Source organism: Eufriesea mexicana, unplaced genomic scaffold (assembly GCF_001483705.2).
Source record: "Eufriesea mexicana isolate 0111107269 unplaced genomic scaffold, ASM148370v2 scaffold100, whole genome shotgun sequence".
Lineage (NCBI taxonomy): Eukaryota > Metazoa > Arthropoda > Insecta > Hymenoptera > Apidae > Eufriesea > Eufriesea mexicana.
Genome location: NW_016908280.1, coordinates 774,071 through 792,585, shown reverse-complemented (window position 1 = coordinate 792,585; position 18,515 = coordinate 774,071). Strand labels below are relative to the sequence as shown.

Here is an 18,515-nt window from a genome sequence, read left to right as displayed (position 1 = left end):
GGCCAATCGGTTAAGCGCACCTTTATCTATTCACGAGTCACGGTGAAAAGTGTATCACGGTAATTTCAGCTGCCCCGAGATATCGTAATCTCTTATACGCAACAACAACTCGAATCGGACGTGAGTCACGATTTTTCTGACTCATCTCCGGACAATTCGGACCCCAAATGGTACCAATTCCGCGGGCAACAATGCAAGCTGTGCGATCAAATATTCATACAAACCCCTGTCGTTGTAATCGAAACAAAATCGACCCCACGATGTGCCTCGTGTGTATTTTGTACCGTCAATTAGGGGTTGTTTCCCACCCCTATACGAGATTGCCTATTTACTCCGTTGTTCCCTATACGCGTGTGTTATGCTAGCTGAAATCACTGTGATATCGGTGGTCCCCTTTGGTAGTTTTGGACGTGGTCGCAGGACCTCTTCTCCCGTTGTTACCTGCTCCGTGAGAAATTAACGAAACGGAGTTGTTCGCGCGGCCCAAAGTTTCTCGGGGAAGAGGACGAGACGAGGTGTTAGGGGGTCGTCGATTGGTGACGGATACGGGAGGATGAAGGGAAGGATGTAATTAAACGAAGGATAAGGGAGATGCGTCGACGAAGAAGTGTGAAAGACATGGTCGTTTTTAAAAGGGAACGAGAAAATAAAATTGAGCAAAAAGAAGAGAGGGTAAACGTTACCTCGACACCTTCGTGCGCTGCGCCTCACGGGCGTGACAGCAACTCCGTCTCCGGTGACCGGGTTGCGCGTTAAGCAGGATGATCCACCTGCCGGGTTTCGAGCGGGTAGGAAGGCACAGGAGGACGACAGTTTCACAGCCGGTGCACGCAAAGCGACACGCGCCAGAATTTCACCACCACCACCACCACCACCACCCCCATGCACCGACACACAGGTAGCAAAACCCACATCATCGTCACCCAAACGTGTATTTGTGTTAGTACGCGCGACTGTTCGCGCGGGTAAATGGAAGATACTCGCTTTTGAATTTTTGGAATCTTTGGATCTTTGAATCTGTGAATTATCGGGGCTTTCGATCCTTGCATGAATAATTGGATCCTCGAATTTTTAAGGTTTCGAATTTTTGGATTATTAGGTTTTTGGATCCTTGAATCTTTTAATTTATGAATCTTTAAATCCTCGAGTCTTTGGATCTTTGGATCATTGAATCTATGGATCTTTAAATTCTTGAGTCCTTGGATTTTTGGATCATTGAATCTATGGATCTTTAAATCCTCGAGTTTTTGGATCTTTGGATCATTGAATCTATGAATCTTTACACCCTTGAGTCTTTGGATCTTTGAATCATTGAATCTATGGATCTTTAAATCCTCGAGTCTTTGGATCATCGAATCTATGGATCTTTAAATCCTTGAGTCTTTGGATCTTTCGATTATTGAATCTATGGATCTTTAAATCCTTGAATCATTGAATCTATGGATCTTCAAATCCTTGAGCCTTTGGATCTTTGGATCATTGAATCTATGGATCTTTAAATCCTTGAGTCTTTGGATCTTTGGATTATTGAATCTATGGATCTTTAAATCCTTGATTCATTGAATCTTTGAATCTATGGATCTTTAAATCCTTGAGAGCCTTTGGATATTTGGATCATTGAATCTATGGATCTTTAAATCCTTGAGTCTTTGGATCTTTGGATCATTGAATCAATGAATCTTTAAATCCTTGAATCATTGAATCTTTGAATCTATGGATCTTTAAATCCTTGAGCCTTTGGATCTTTGGATCATTGAATCTATGGATCTTTAAATCCTTGAGTCTTTGGATCATTGAATCAATGAATCTTTAAATCCTTAAATCTTTGGATCCTAGAACTTTCCGATCTTTGAATCATTAAATCTTTGGATCCTAGAACTTTCCGATCTTCGAATCATTAAATCTTTGAATTTATGAACCTTTAAATCCTTGAGTCTTTGAATCTTTGGATTTTTCAATCTCTAAATCTATGGATATTTGAACACTTGAATACTTGAATTGTTTAATTAAAAGACTATAGGATTCTTAAATTTTTTAAATTGCGGATTCACATGAAATTGGAATGCGAGTATCTTAAATTTATCCGTGCGAAGAGAAACTGGTACGAACATAAAAGGAAATGAAGAATGTTATACTATACTACGTTCGTGTGAAATAAAGAGCAAGCAAAAGCAAACAAGATTACGGAGCAAAAAAAAATAAACACAGTGTATCGAGATAAAAAAAAAAAAAAAAGAAAACAATGGAAAGAAAAGTAATTGTTACAGTTCTCAAACAGTTTAACAAGAACGCCGACACGCGTGAAATCCAAGCAATGAGTCGTGGTGAAATCATAGGAACAATTAAAAGTTCATAAACCACGCGGAGTCATCGTCAAAAAATTAAACAAATACAACTCGAGTCGTGTAATATCTTTCGCTATAAATCAATCTCGATAACGACAAATACAATAAAAGGAATAATACTGTTATTATTATCAGCTGTTATTTCGAAATTCCACCACAGTGATATGAAATAAAAAGAAAAGGTGGCTGGTCAAGAATGTGCTTTATCAAAAAAAGAAATCCGTGCTCCCAAATCGGTCGCGTGAAAAATCGTCGAGAAACTGATCGTTATTTGTCGCAAGCAGTAAGTGTTACGGTGTTCAACTTAAAGATTAAGGGGTTCAAAACGACGTGACTAACTCAAAATATGTGTTTCCAGTTTCGTAGCAGGCCCTGTGATCCGATAAAAAAAAAAAAAAAGAAAAATTCGTCCACTGAAAACCTTCGTATTTCGTACTACACGAAACATAATTATCAACGAACGTTCTCGAGTATTCTGCGACTGTGCAAAATGAATAAAATAAAAGGAAAAAATAAAATAAAATCCAACGATGCAAAATGAAATTCTAAGAAACGCTAGTCGATTCGATTTTTCAAAAATCCGGAAACTTGATTTGCATTATATATTGCATTTTTGAGTACTTTCAACAAACATTTTCTGTTAAAAAATTAATAGAAATTTGATGGAAATGTGACTAAATTGAAAATACGATATTCTTTTTATTCTCCATTTTCCATTTTCAAAAAAATTAATCGAAAACAGTATCATTCGCGAATTTTGCATTCTTTTCATACGTTTTTCGTAATTGTTTCGTGAAGAATTCTATGGACAGTTCACATTCGAATGGACTACGATCGTGGATCGTGGAGTATTCTGTACAATTCGATCGATAATGTAAATCAAGCTGGAGACGGTATTTCCCGGGACAGAACGCGAGCGCGCGTAATTAAAAAATAACGTGTAGGATGAGTGTCGTGTCATCTACTTGAACGTGTCTTTTTTACACACTTACGAAATCGTTTGATTCTCCTAAAAGCTGCTTGCGAACAATTCAAGAGGACGACTTGATAAAAAGCCATGGATTAGTCACAGAAAAATAATAATAAAAAAAGAAAATTCGTTCGTGTCTCGCTAGCTCTAGAATAAAAAGGTGAACAGGAAATTTTGCTGTTATCCTTTGGTCGAACGGAAAGAAAGAAAACGAACGCGACACTTCAAAGCGACGTCAAAGCGATTTCAAGGCACGATACTCTGCAAAAGTGTCCTAATTTCAGACGAGTCTCAAACGAAATTAATCGACGCGGTGCACAAGTAAAACCCGAAAAGAGCCTGCGACACACAGACACATATTTCAAGGTAGCTCGAATACAGTGCGAGTTTAAGTTTATATTACAGTTCGAGCGATTGCATTATTGTCAGAGCAGCGACCAACAGAAATAAAGATATCAACGAAAGACAGCGAAATAAAAAAAAAAAAAAAAAAAAAAAAAAAAAAAAGAAACAGAGAAAGAAAAGTGTTATTCGAACATACGCGATTGGCAAAGAAAGATAAAAAAAATCGTCTCGATAAAAAGCATCGGTACGTGAAGAGTCGCGGTTAAAATGCGTGAGAAACGAAGACACAGATCACGAGAGAATCTCGAGATCAAGCCGCTTGAGAAAAAGAAAATAAAACGAAAAGAGTTCGTCCCACGTTTACCGTGTGCTGGTAATCGTGCTATACGTACAGTCCGGCCATTGCTCGTCCGAAATAAATCGAGCGCGGAGGTCACCGCAGCCAGCTACCCCCACCCCGCGGCGACCAAACGTCTGTCGCGCACGCGCGTAACCTATAGCCCCGGAACGTTCGAGACGCGCGTACCGGTGTCCCGAGTGACTAGCGCTTCGGACGATCGATTGATTTCGGACTGAGAGCAATTAGCGAGCATCGAAAATCGGCACAGTGTAACAACTGGACACTCGTGCGCGACTCGTAGCCGCGTTCCCTCGCGCTCGCACCGTACACCAGTTCACCTGACCAGAGAGAGACAGTATATCCTTTTCGAGATATAGAGGGAAGGAGAGGGTGTTTCGGACGCGTTCGAGGAAGGAGAATTTACACCCTTACCTGTGACATCGTTGTTCAAATTGTTGCCATTGCTGGCCGCGCATCCGTTGAGGACGCCCGCGACCGAGTGTGAGCTGCCGGTGCTCTTCGCGGGCGACGTCGCGGCGCCGGACGACACCGATGAGGACGTCGACTCCCCGCTGAGGGAGATATTGCTGCGCATGTGATTTTTCGCGTTTGGGGTGGTGGGTGGGGCATCGGGAGGGCCAAACAGGCGATTGTATGAATCATTACCGGGCTTGTTGCGCGGCGTTTCGTTGCTGTTGCTGTTCGGTGTATCGCCGAACAACGCCGAGCCCAGCTGCGACTGGTTGTGGTTCTTCACGCGGCGGGGGCTAGTCTCTTCGGGAGCCGCGCCGAAAATATCGCTGCTTCCGCCACCAGGGGGTTTCAACACCCTGAAACAATGGAACAATACAGCCATATTAGATTTATCGACCTGATCTGGACACGGCTCTCGCAGCCATATGCTTCAACGCCAACCTAAATTCTCTCATCGAACATGTTACGCAGTTTTCTCCCCTGATACTTCTTTAGCATCTGTCGCAGTTATTTTCTTAATTACTTTAACAATCTTTTCTTAACTTTTGTTTTTTTTTTTTAATAAATGCAAGATTAGACTTTCTAAAAAGACGAAGGTATATTATGAGATAGATTTGAACGCTATTTGATTAAATTGTCGAGGTCCTCCTACGAGGTTGCACGAGTATCTTGTGATTCCTACAGTGCTATCAGTTGTTATTTAATGGCCGTCTTCTGCTACAATAGGTATCAGAAATAAGGACTCAAAGGAAGCGTTTCGTCCTGGGCCTGCAAGTGGACTTGCTCGTCGGTAAGTCTTTCTAGCAGACCCTAACTTAGACAGAGGATACTTAGGTAGTAAAAGAATTTGCATTTATGAGAAGATTCACCGAGAACTTGCGAGAAACGTCGAACCTCCGTTTTCCATCTAACAGTTAGAAGGTGTGAAACTTTAGTCGCTACGAAAGCCGACGAACGCGTTGAAAAATTGCATATCCAAATGAGAATCAGCCCTAACGCGCTTCTCATTAAGAGAAGTACCGTAGCAAGCCGCTATCTCGATCTCGACCTATATAGGTCTAGATACACGGATGTGGGTGAAGCTTCTTTCGAGGCAAGCACACGACCACGCGTCTGGATGGGAACACGCCCCGGGAGCTGTGCGCCACGTACCTTTCATGACTCCTTAGTCATACCCGTCGAGTCAGCCACTTCCGAGTCGGGCGAAGGGGTTGAGAACCATTGTTCTCGGGCGGCGTCCGCCGACATGGGAACAACACGGCTCGGTCCCCACGACGGAAGGACTCGATCCAATTTGCTCGATAAATCTGCGCTGATTTCTACGTAACGAGGGTCGCGCGTCTCTCGGCTCGATGCGTGGCACGCGCGCTTTGTCGCGTGCTCGCTTGCGTGGCCGAGCGGACGCAGTGGCGGAGGGAGGAAGAAAGAAGAGCAGCGACGAGAAATAAAAAGAGGGAAGAGAAAGAAAAATATAACAGACGGTGGAGGGAGCACAGACTTCGTCAGGACGAGCAATTAAAAGTATGGAATCCATTCTCTTCTCCACGAACGAACGAGCCATGGGGGAGCATAGTTTCGAAGGCCCGGCTTCATTAGCAGAACGGTTCAATTAACGGTGGAATCGTTCATGCGCAACGATTTTTCTTTTTTTTCGCTCTTTTTAATTTCCTCCAACGAGACAGCTTTCGAACCAGCCGAGGAAGAGAGAAAACGATCCGAATATGGATCGTTTCTGGTTACACGGCTCTCGCGATGAATCTCGATCGATGCAGTCAGGATGAAGAATATCCCGTTGATTAATGCCTCGATTGATGTCTTGATATGGTAGCCGGTATTAACAATCCAGTTCCCATCTAGATCATTTCGTATCCGCGGCTGTTCCATCGCAAAGTACTTATAAACGATGGAAGCAGTTGCGATGGATACAGTGGGATCATTGGGACGAGCAACTGCTTGGTCAGCTTGCGAGGATATTATTTATTCTCGCGCTGAGTCGCGTAAGAACCGAGCTGATCGAGTCTATCCAGGTTAATCGCTGCGTTCCTACAAAGTTAAACGCTAATCGAGCGGTTTAATAAGGTAATGGGACCTGAAGATTCACGGAAAGAGACGTTCGTTTAGGCTCTGCCCGGGATAGGCTCCGTGTTTCGTATATTTACGACGTAATCGTGTAATTTCTCGTGGAACGTAATCGTATGCGAGTACAGGGGGGCAAGGATGGAACCTGTCGGACGATGGAACCCCGAGCTTTAAGATGGAACCTCTCCTACTGCCACGGAAAGTACGAATCACGGCGCAATAATTAAGCCTCTCCACCCTTAATTCCCGGCCGGCGAAGAAATGGCCACTGCCTACAATTACCGCTCGTTCCCCGAGACTTAGCTGGTAATATGATTTATAAATTCGAGGACGCCACTCCTAAGTCATCCCCCCGTCTACGCGCGTCTACGCTCCCTCGCGGTAATAGATTTTCTAATTACGTTCAATTAACATTCTTCCCGAACGCATTACGTTGTTCTATCGACCGTGTCGCATGCCTGGCCGTATCCTACACGTACACGCGCCTGCAAGAAGTCGTTAACTCGCGATCGATCGAATGTAATCGTTCCACTCTAATTAACGACGCAACACCGACGCCCCTCGCAGACCACCCCCGCCCCTCTTGCGCGTCGTTCATCAAACGCCCGTATCATAGCGCGCATTTCATCGACTCGACGATAAATCAACGCTTCCTCGTTACGGTGTCTCGGATAATTGAACGACCGACGCGGTTTGATGGAAACGTTCGTTCCTTCTACGAGCAGGCTCACCGACCATACGCGCCACGGCTTATAAGCCTCGTTTACGCTCCGTTTAACGCTCAAAACCCGCCACGAGGGGCGCACAATTCGTCCAATTATTAAACCGATCTAATTGACCAATTACTATTCCGTTTCCAGGCTGGATTTCTTCTCTGGGAACAAAGTACGAATTCTGCGCCGCCTGCATATGCGGGAGTGACTTTAAGTTAGTTAGGGGGTCTAAGTTAAGTTAGGAGTCTAACAAGGAGAGTGCAAGTCCTTCGGGTCAATGATTTAGTTGAAACTTGGCACGTTTGAGATATTTATGATTGAAGGTTTATTATTCTAAACTAGAGATTTCTTACGAATAGTTATCGATAGTTATCAAATGGCAGTGTGGCCTAACAGCAACATCCGAAAATTACCACCAGTTTGTGAATTTTTGGATATCGCCATTAGATCTCAATGGCACTTGGTAAATATTCGAAATAAATCTGTAATTAAGGTAATAATCAAACTCTAATCATAAATATCTCGAAAACTACCGACTAGTTGCCTTTGTCCAATTATTGTCCAATTATCAATTCGTCCAATTATTAAACCGATCTAATTGACCAATTACTATTCCGTTTCCAGGCTGAATTTCTTCTCTGTGTACAAAGTACGAATTCTGTGTCGCGTGCACGTGCGTCGAGTGGTTGGCTCTAAGTTAGTCGGGGGGTCTAAGTTAGGAGCCCCATTAGATGTACGTGATTCTCAGAGATCAAGCTGTTATGTGCTACAATGCTACAGTGTCGATCGCTACAATCGCTATTGGTTTTTGAATTGGTTTTCTTCCTCGAAGCTAACGGTACCAATAGATAGTCAGCTGGTAGCGATGAGGTACAACTACCCAATCCCGCAAGCTCTGCAACCGATCTACGGAGACCGAGTTGCAAGGCACTGCTCGACTGTAAATTGGATTCTTTTTTCACGGGGGATATAAAGTACGAATTCCGTGATATGAAACGAGCAGTCGAGTAGACAGCTCATTCTGTGTTAGCGATCAGGTACAGCTATCCAATCCGATCGGACTGTAGATCATTTACAGAGATCACAGTGCGAGATACGACTCAACATTGACTCACTGCCCGCTTCCAAGCTAGGTTTCTTCTGCGAGTACGAAGCACGAACAGTATATGATACACTCAGTTGCCAGTGAACAGGTCCAACTACCCAGTGCTATCAGCTTCGCATAATTTACGGTCATCGGGGTAGCATTCGGTAACTATTTCCAAACTGTTTTTCCCTTGGAACAAGAAGCACGAATTTCGTGATACGAAATAAGCTGTCAGTTCGTGTGTCAATAATCAGGTACTATCCAATCTGATCGAGGTAATCGAGGTAATTGTATGACACAGAGCAGGTAGTCAACTAGACAGCGATCTACCTATCCAATTCTCCCAACTACACGCAATTTGTAGAGATTACGTATTTATAGAGGTACAGTGTACAATGCAACGGTGACTTACCGTTCATCCACAAGCTAGAATTCTTTCACGAATCCGGAATACTAATGCAATACGATACAAAATAGACAGTCGAACAGGCATCCGGTTGTTGGCGATCGGGTCTAACTACCCGATCCTTTCAGCCCCGCGTGATTTACAGAGATCGGGTTGCAAGGTTCAGCGCAACGTTGATTTACCGTTCGCATCCATTTCTCCCTCGAGTACCAAGTACGAATTCTCGGATGCAAAACAGGCATCCGGTTCGCCCTGTGCGTCCAGTGATCAGCTACGACAGTCTTATCCTGCAAATCCGAATCTGAATCGGAGTGAAAAACCGTGTCGCTGATCAAAGTCGAAGACATTGCTAGAAAGACTGACTTTCCTCGGACAGGTAATCCAGAAGCTCGTTAAAAGAGGTCGTCCGCTACAGAGTTCTAGTTCTCCGGTAAAATATAAACTCGGGTACCTGTTTGCCTGCGGTACATGTCACATCGATCTCAATATACATTCAATAACATAACTATCTCTGATCCCCGGCGAGTGTTTTCCACGGACCCATATACGAGCTAATCCCGGGCAGGCTAGGTCTCCTGATCGCTCATAAATTAACCCATGAATCACGAACTTGTATTTCCTTCCCGACAACGTTCTAATGGCGGCAAATAAATAAACAAAACGGTGCACCGTACCACCTTTCCATTTCTTAGATACCGCGAGTGCTGCTCGGACGTTAGCCGGAAGGGCAAAAAGAAGGCGAATCCACGTGCCCAGAGAGGACGTCCGCGAGGATTGATGGTCCCCTACGGTGATGTCGCGTCCGGTCATAGTCTGCGTGCACTGTGTCCCCCGTTCGCCGCCATTTTCTGCAGGTAGAACCCACACGTTCGACGAATCCGCGGCGAGATGGGAGAGCAAATAACGAGGATAATCAATCGGCCGTAGGAAGCGTGCACACAGTCCTGGAGGGGACAGGATGGGTGCGCCGGGAAATATGCTGGATGACGTACGGCGACGCCTCTGCGTCTTCTTTTCGACGCCGTTCAGCCCCGCCATGGAGGACTAAGAAGAGGACCTCTCTCAGCTGGCTTAATAAGACCGTCAACCTGTTTTACGCGACCGGTGATGCATCTTCGATCATCGGCAAAGCGTTTTAATGTCCACAGTTCACCCGAGGCGCGGAGGCGTGTTCCGGTGCCATTAAATCGGTTAATGCCGTTTAATCTCACGTGTCGTCGAAAGGGGGTAAAGAGCAGCTCGTGCGAGCAGATTAAACGTTCTTTATGGCTAAGGAGTATAGATAATCCGAAGACAGATGATCCTGATCGAACGACGGTGATGATCGGTAAGAAACGAGGCTGTTGGCCGCGGAGAAAATGGCGTTTTACGTTCGCCACGGGTACAAACGGGAATTTAATTCTCGATAATAAACGATACCGACGGATCGGAATGAAGAAAGCCTCGCGAAAAAGCGTTCCTCTTTGATCTCGGAACTCGGGCTCTCGCCAGCTGCGCGTCGCGTAATTTAATTTCAGGGTTAACGAGTGCACGAAGAAATGGGATTTATCATGGAGCACGGGGATCCGAGCGACTGCTTGATTTTTCCTTTTTCCTCCGCTTTCTCGCCAAGGGATCCGTGCTGCAGTATCTCGGGGCGCTTCCGGTACACCGCATTAGTTCCCCGCTGCGAGGATTTTGCTTGACTTTCCGTTTGCACCGTGTGGGCTGCCGCTGACCCCACGGTTGCTGAACCCATCGTGTGCAGGCTACGTGCAACGCCTATCGTTTAGAGCACCGTCAGCACACCGCCATTTTTTACCTTTACATGCGATTCCAATTCCTGCTATCCCGGAATATTTATTTATTGTCGTAACGTCGTGGTTTAACGTACTTTATCGCTATTAAACGATCAGTAACGAGTAATCGGTGGGAATTAAGGACTGGCGAGTATTAATATTTATTAATAAAACGAATTGGCAGGACTATGAATTTCTGTGGAAATTCTGTCGAATATTCCACTACCTCGATGTCTGCATCGACTCCAGGGTGTTTGCAAGGACGATGACTCGAGGATCGTCACTCGACTGATTCCCATTCATAGTCAGTGTAATTTGTGGACCTCGTTTATAATTTTCCTCGAATATTCTTTGTATCTTCCGCGTAGGTTATTTTCCCTGTTAACCCTTCAGTCGCCATTTGATAAAATTTCGAAGCCCAATATTAACCCTTTGCGCTCGAGAGGAGCCCTTCAGTCACCATTTGATAAAATTTCGAAGCTCGATATTCGTTAATATGCCAAATTTCAGATAATGTAACGATATGCGAGGTATCGAAATCAAATAATTCTACGTGTTAATTATTACACGATTTCTTATTTACTGCACCAAAAGATATCGTCGGCCTTATAGCAGAAAATTTTTGAACTACTACTCTTCTTTAGCCAAAAAATCGACGAGTGCAAAGGGTTAATATACGATTCGTTATTTACTGCTCAAAAAGTATCATCAGTCTTATAGTAGAAAATTTGTCAACAAATTTTTGAGCTCCTACCCTTCTTTAGCCAAAAAATGGTCGAGCGTAGAGGGTTAATTTTCATATTTGAATACCGGCGAAGGAAGCTCGAGGGAAGATTCCATGACCCGGAAGATTTATGATATCAATCCTGATAATGGGACTAATTCTCCACGCTGCTTCCGCCGTGTCACTCGATTCCCGTAGACATCCGGCTTCGATTTTTCTCCGATTTCAGCGTAAAATTTCTTTCGTCGCATTAGCAGCCGGCGAATAAAAAGTTGCCGAAGAAACCTCGCGAAAAGTGGACCAGGACGCTTTCGAAAATAATAATCATCTGCTACAATGACTCGACATGCACGCAGAGCGAACTATGTTAATGCCTGGTGAACGTCATTAAAGAGGAAATACGATCTACTCTCTTCAAAGGTCTTTCTCGTCCAACGTAATGGCACAATCAGGCTGTAAAGCTTTTCCAACGTGATATCCGGGATAATAAATCGATCGGGGGGGACACTCGCGATCTCGTACCGATTAACGCGATTTGCTGTCTCGATGACGGTCATTTTGGCAGTCGCATGACTGTGGATCGTTGCAATTGGCGGCAATGATCGGTCACGTGACGGAGAAAATGAAACGGAACGAATCGAAGGAACGAGTCCTAATGTCCGGCATGGATCGTCCATCATCCCGCTAAACGTCTCACGTACGACGTAATCAGTGGAATCTAGAAAATGGGACGCAAGGGCCATCATCTACTCTACGAGTCGTAAAGTCGGATGAGCGGAATTAAAGCTCGAGGGAATGCGCGTGTAATACTCGACGTGACGCGGAATCAGCCTGCGTGGGTGACACAGAGTGCTTTATCCTAGGAATATTCTTATTAACACCGACCAACAGAAATTAATCGCCTCGATGCACTGAAATAAGAATATTCCCAGTGTCTTTCAATTTAGGATCAAAATGGCTGTGTTGGATTTTCTGGATTTTAACACTTGGCACTCGAGAGGCGACTCTCAATCGAGAGGTCGCCATTTAATCAGATTCTAAAGATTAATTAATATATCAAATTTTTAATTATCTAGGGATGCGTGGAATGTCGAAGTAAAATAATTCTATGACTTAATTTGCATATGATTTATTATTTACTATTTTAAAGAAAGTCTTCGAATTACTATTTTTCTGTAATGAAAAAATTGCTGAGTGTTAAGGGTTAATATACCGACGTGATTAACACAAGTGGGAGTATCAATGGAATGGTTTGAGAATCTTTGCCTTCGTTTATGGCATTCGTACCATTAAATTTGTGTGGTATATATTTTGAATTTAAGATCAAAATTGCACCTGTGTTTGATTTTCTAGATTTTAAAGCTTGGCACTCGAGAGCCGCCATTTTATCAGATTCTAAAGATCGATGTTAATTAATATATCAAATTTTTAATTACCCAGGCATGCGTGGAATGTGGAAGTAAAATAATTCTATACCTTAATTTGCATATGATTTATTATTTACTATTTTAAAGAAAGTCCTCGAATTACTATTTTTCTGCAACGAAAAAATTGCTGAGTGTTAAGGGTTAATATCCCGATGTGATCACACTGGATCAATGCTTTGCCTTTGTTTATGGTCATCATGTCATTAAATATTATTTGTGTGATATACATTTTGAATTTAAGATCAAAATTGCACCTGTGTTTGATTTTCTAGATTTTAAAGCTTGGCACTCGAGAGCCGCCATTTTATCAGATTCTAAAGATCGATGTTAATTAATATATCAAATTTTTAATTACCCAGGCATGCGTGGAATGTGGAAGTAAAATAATTCTATACCTTAATTTGCATATGATTTATTATTTACTATTTTAAAGAAAGTCTTCGAATAACTATTTTTCTGCAACGAAAAAATTGCTGAGTGTTAAGGGTTAATATCCCGATGTGATCACATTGGATCAATGCTTTGCCTTTGTTCATGGTCATCATGTCATTAAATATTATTTGTGTGATATACATTTTGAATTTAAGATCAAAATTGCACTTGTGTTTGATTTTATAGATTTTAAAGCTTGGCACTCGAGAGCCGCCATTTTATCAGATTCTAAAGATCGATGTTAATTAATATATCAAATTTTTAATTACCCAGGCATGCGTGGAATGTGGAAGTAAAATAATTCTATACCTTAATTTGCATATGATTTATTATTTACTATTTTAAAGAAAGTCTTCGAATTACTATTTTTCTGCAACGAAAAAATTGCTGAGTGTTAAGGGTTAATATCCCGATGTGATCACACTGGATCAATGCTTTGCCTTTGTTTATGGTCATCATGTCATTAAATATTATTTGTGTGATATACATTTTGAATTTAAGATCAAAATTGCACCTGTGTTTGATTTTCTAGATTTTAAAGCTTGGCACTCGAGAGCCGCCATTTTATCAGATTTTAAAGATCGATGTTAATTAATATATCAAATTTTTAATTACCCAGGCATGCGTGGAATGTGGAAGTAAAATAATTCTATACCTTAATTTGCATATGATTTATTATTTACTATTTTAAAGAAAGTCTTCGAATTACTATTTTTCTGCAACGAAAAAATTGCCGAGTGTTAAGGATTAATATACCGATGTGATTAACACTGCGAGTATCAATGGAATGGTTTGAGAATTTTTGCCTTCGTTTATGACCACCATGCCATTAAATATTATTTATATGGTATATATTATCCTTAGGTACACATTAAAGATTCATAGTTCCAATGTTAAATATATTGCACTACAATTACGAGTCTAATCGTGAGTTTTTCACGCAAAACCGAGTATTAAAATAAATTAATAATTACATCTCGCGTAGTTCAACGCGCGAAAAATTTGAATAAATCCGAGGAACTTTTGCAATTTTATAGCGAATAAGTAGGAACATGATTAATTAAAATCAAGTAATTTCGCGATGCAAAATTTTTTCATAATTAAACCATAGTGCAATGGGTTAACGCGTGATGGAACACCGCGCGAAGATTTTGCCATGCGTAAAATTCGCGTTAAGTTCTACGAACTTTTATAATTCCATCGTGTGCTAGAATATAGATACGAGAGTGGGTAATTAAAATTAAACGGCTTTCCAATGCTCGAGTTCTATCAATCTCGTAGAAATAGACCACGGTGTGCAAGGTTAACATCCTCGACAAGTAGACGGTGTAAAGCCGAGAGAACTCGAGGGCCTCGTGAAAGAATATCGGGACTTGCCAAATATATTCCAATCCCGAGCAGTGACTGGCACGGAATTTATTCGTGGCAGTAACGAAGGAAAAGGGAGGAAGTCGGTGCCATCTTCCGCGACGTTGGCATTCGACGTCCTCTTGTCACGGTATATCCGGCTCTGTCGCGGAGGGATCGCCGAGCAAAGCCACTCGATCGCGATCGATGGGAGCCGCGATCACGCGACGTTGTTACATCCCGAGTACGAGTACCAAATTCACCGGGGAATGATATTAAAAAGGGAAAAAACGCGAAGGAGCTCGGTTTCTGGGTCAGCCCCCGATTGGTCTTGAGTGTCACGGCTACACATACGATGCAATCCTCGTGGGAACGATTATCCTTGCTTCCTGGTGTCCCGATCGGAATTATGCGGCGAAAAATCCCAGCCGTACCATGATCCTCCATTTCCAGGCGAGATATTATCGCCGGCCGTTACTCCGCTTTTACACTTCTAACAGCGAGCATCGATTTCCTCCATTACTCGCAACACCATCCCTTATCGTCGAATACACGCTTGGTCGCTGGGGTACCGATATCAGCAAACGGCCTACTAATTCTTAGAATATAGCCTGCACTTGGAATAAAATAGCAGGATGAAATAAAGCTAGCAAATAAAATTGTTAAACCTCTTTTGACAGGAATTTGGGTGTCAATATGACATACCGTTGCAGGGGACAATTTAATTTAGCCGTGAGTTGGAGTATTTGACGTGTTCACTATCAGCCTCCTAGGATATGATGATTTTTATCAAAAGTGACACATAGAAGTGATTAATTCTTACGTTTTTAGTGTATTATCTCTTATCGTCGAGTACACGCTTGGTTGCCGGGGAACCGATATCGGCAAACGGCCTACTAATTCTTAGAATATAGCCTGCACTTGGAATACAATAGCAGGATGAAATAAAGCTATCGAATAAAATTGTTAAACCTCTTTTGACAGGAATTTGGGTGTCAATATGACATACCGTTGCAGGGGACAATTTAATTTAGCCGTGAGTTGGAGTATTTGACGTGTTCACTATCAGCCTCCTAGGATATGATGATTTTTATCAAAAGTGACACATAGAAGTGATTAATTCTTACGTTTTTAGTGTATTATCTCTTATCGTCGAGTACACGCTTGGTTGCCGGGGAACCGATATCGGCAAACGGCCTACTAATTCTTAGAATATAGTCTGCACTTGGAATAAAATAGCAGGATGAGATAAAGCTATCGAATAAAATTGTTAAACCTCTTTTGACAGGAATTTGGGTGTCAATATGACATACCGTTGCATGGAACAATTTAATTTAGCCGTGAGTTGGAGTATTTGACGTGTTCACTATCAGCCTCCTAGGATATGATGATTTTTATCAAAAGTGACACATAGAAGTGATTAATTCTTACGTTTTTAGTGTATTATCTCTTATCGTCGAGTACACGCTTGGTTGCCGGGGAACCGATATCGGCAAACGGCCTACTAATTCTTAGAATATAGCCTGCACTTGGAATAAAATAGCAGGATGAGATAAAGCTATCGAATAAAATTGTTAAACCTCTTTTGACAGGAATTTGGGTGTCAATATGACATATCGTTGCATGTAACAATTTAATTTAGCCGTGAGTTGGTACATCGGACGTGTTCTCTGTCAGCCTTCAGGGATGTGGCAGTTTTTATCAAAAGTGTCACACAGGAGTGATTAATTCTTACGTTTTTACTGCTGAAACGATCGAAGTCTGCTCCGAATCTAGCTTCTTGCAGACGATTATTCGAAAAATAGGTGATGGGTGGTTCTATAGATTATAAACGACTGAAGAATAACTAGAATCAATTGTCATCTGTAACACAGAGCGAGTGCTCAATTTTAAAGGAACACATCGAATTTTTCCATAAACTTTCCATTTTTCCTGATAAACGTTTCTCTCTTCAGCTACCAATTCCTAAGGTCTCAAAGGAACATCTCTCTGGTCGTCGAAACATCTCGTGAATGTCGTCAACTGGCAACCCCTAATGATTTTACTGTCTAGCCATATTCCTTCGGCATCCGTACTTTCTTATACACAGAATTACCCGAGCCAGGGACGAAAGTTGGGAGTTTCGGTGGCAGCGGCGGAAACGCGATCGACTGAGACCAAACTGTCGGGGAAAAATGCAGCAACGCGGAAGATAAGGCGATTGGAAGAGGAGAGGCCGGTGCAGGCGCGTAAATGGATCGTTTTCTGTGGGTGCAGCGGCAATAAGGAGTCACGGTTGAGTACTCGTCTTAGCTGCTGGCAACTCGGTGTGAGGTCCGGGATATCGAGGATGTCGATAACAAGGAGCGGCATTGTGGCCAATCTTTATCGCGTTTCGGACAATGGTCATTGTTCCGACGTTTAATTACCCCCGCGGCCTCTGCACACGCTAATACTTCCTCGATTTCACGTTTCGCTAAATATTTGCCACGGTGAAACCTCTCGCCGCGGTTTCGCGTATCCCGGCTTTCAGAGTGCCGGAGAGTTATATAAGGATCAGCAGCGAGATAATTGCCAGCTCTGCTGCTAACCGCGATCATCGTTCGCGTCCATTATCTTGCCTCCCCGGGGAGTTCCTTGAATATTCAAATACGGTCACCCCTGGTGAGTCCGGAGGTGGAGCTGCTTCTCGCTCGGATTGGCGGATTTTACGATCAAGTTGCCACCATGCGAGCATCGAACCCTATTCGTTGATTGCATTGCCAACTGCTAACTGCTGCGTGGGGAATACCTTATTGCATTTCGCGTAAATTCGTTAGGGTTCTTCGAAATTTCATTTGCAGTCGATTGACGTTGTCATGGGTGTCCAACCCCAAATCGGTCTCTTCAAATAGGAGATTTAAATCTTGCAAATTCACCGAAACCTTTTTTAAAGTAAGATACCATCACTGAATAGAGTCATAGATCATCCGCTATATTATATAGGAGTTTTTAATTTTCCAATTTCGCGAGCATCTCTTTCTAAAGAAAGTTCGCTTCGCGGCGCCATTTTGGTACCCGAATTGCAAGAACTAATTTTCCTAAATCCACAAAACACTTTGCAATGTATCCTCTATATTCAGAAACTTTTTCTAAAGTAAGATATCATCATCGATTAGAACCATAGATCATCCATCATATCTAAATTGGAGTTTCTGAATTTTCAAGGTTGCGAGGACCTCTTCTGAAAGCAAGTTAGCTTCACGACGCCATTTTGCTACTCCAATTGCGAAGATTAATTTTTCCATAACCACAACACGCTTCGCGACGCCATTTTGGTACTCAAATTACAAAGATTAATTTTCCCAAGTCCATAAAATACTTCGTGACGTATTCCCTATATTCAGAAAATTTTTCTAAAGCAGGATACCATCACCGATTAGAGTCATAGATCATCCACCATATCTAAATCGCAGTTTCTAATTTTCCAAGTTCGCGAGGATCTCTTCCAAACGAAAGTTAGCTTCGCGACGCCATTTTGATACGCAAAGTGCAGGGATTAATTTTGCCATAATCAGAAAACGCTATGCGATGTATTCCCTATATTCAGAAACCTTTTCTAAAGTAAGACACCATCATCGAGTAGAGCCATAAATCATCCACCATACCTAAATCGAAATTTCTAATTTTCCAAGTTCCCGTGGATCTCTTCCCAAAGTAAGTTAGCTTCACGACGCCATTTTGGTACCCGAAGTATAAAGATTAATTTTGCCATAACCCCAATACGTTTCGCGACGCCATTTTGGTACCCCAAGTGTAAAGATTAATTTTGCCATAACCACAATACGCTTCGCGACGCCATTTTGCTACTCCAGTTGCAAAGATTAATTTTTCCATAACCACAATACGCTTCGCGACGCCATTTTGGTACCCGAAGTGTAAAGATTAATTTTGCCATAACCACAATACGCTTCGCGACGCCATTTTGCTACTCCAGTTGCAAAGATTAATTTTTCCATAACCACAATACGCTTCGCGACGCCATTTTGGTACCCGAAGTGTAAAGATTAATTTTGCCATAACCACAATA

The 18,515-nt window shown here is 42.5% G+C and overlaps 1 protein-coding gene across 7 annotated transcripts in view; it reads right to left on the bottom strand.

Annotated features, from left to right (window-relative positions):
- The window catches only part of Jupiter (microtubule-associated protein Jupiter), a 121,724-nt gene that overhangs the window by 3,700 nt on the left and 99,509 nt on the right, over window positions 1–18,515 (bottom strand). For 5 of the 7 annotated variants that reach the window (XM_017910455.1, XM_017910454.1, XM_017910456.1 and 2 more), the window contains 3 exons: window positions 4,433–4,830; window positions 3,338–3,364; window positions 684–770 (listed from right to left, as the gene is read on the bottom strand). In XM_017910455.1, the coding sequence (XP_017765944.1) occupies window positions 684–770; window positions 3,338–3,364; window positions 4,433–4,830 (512 nt within the window). The remainder of the gene's footprint in view (window positions 1–683; window positions 771–3,337; window positions 3,365–4,432; window positions 4,831–18,515) is intronic. The other 2 variants (XM_017910453.1, XM_017910458.1) reach the window with 2 other exon arrangements.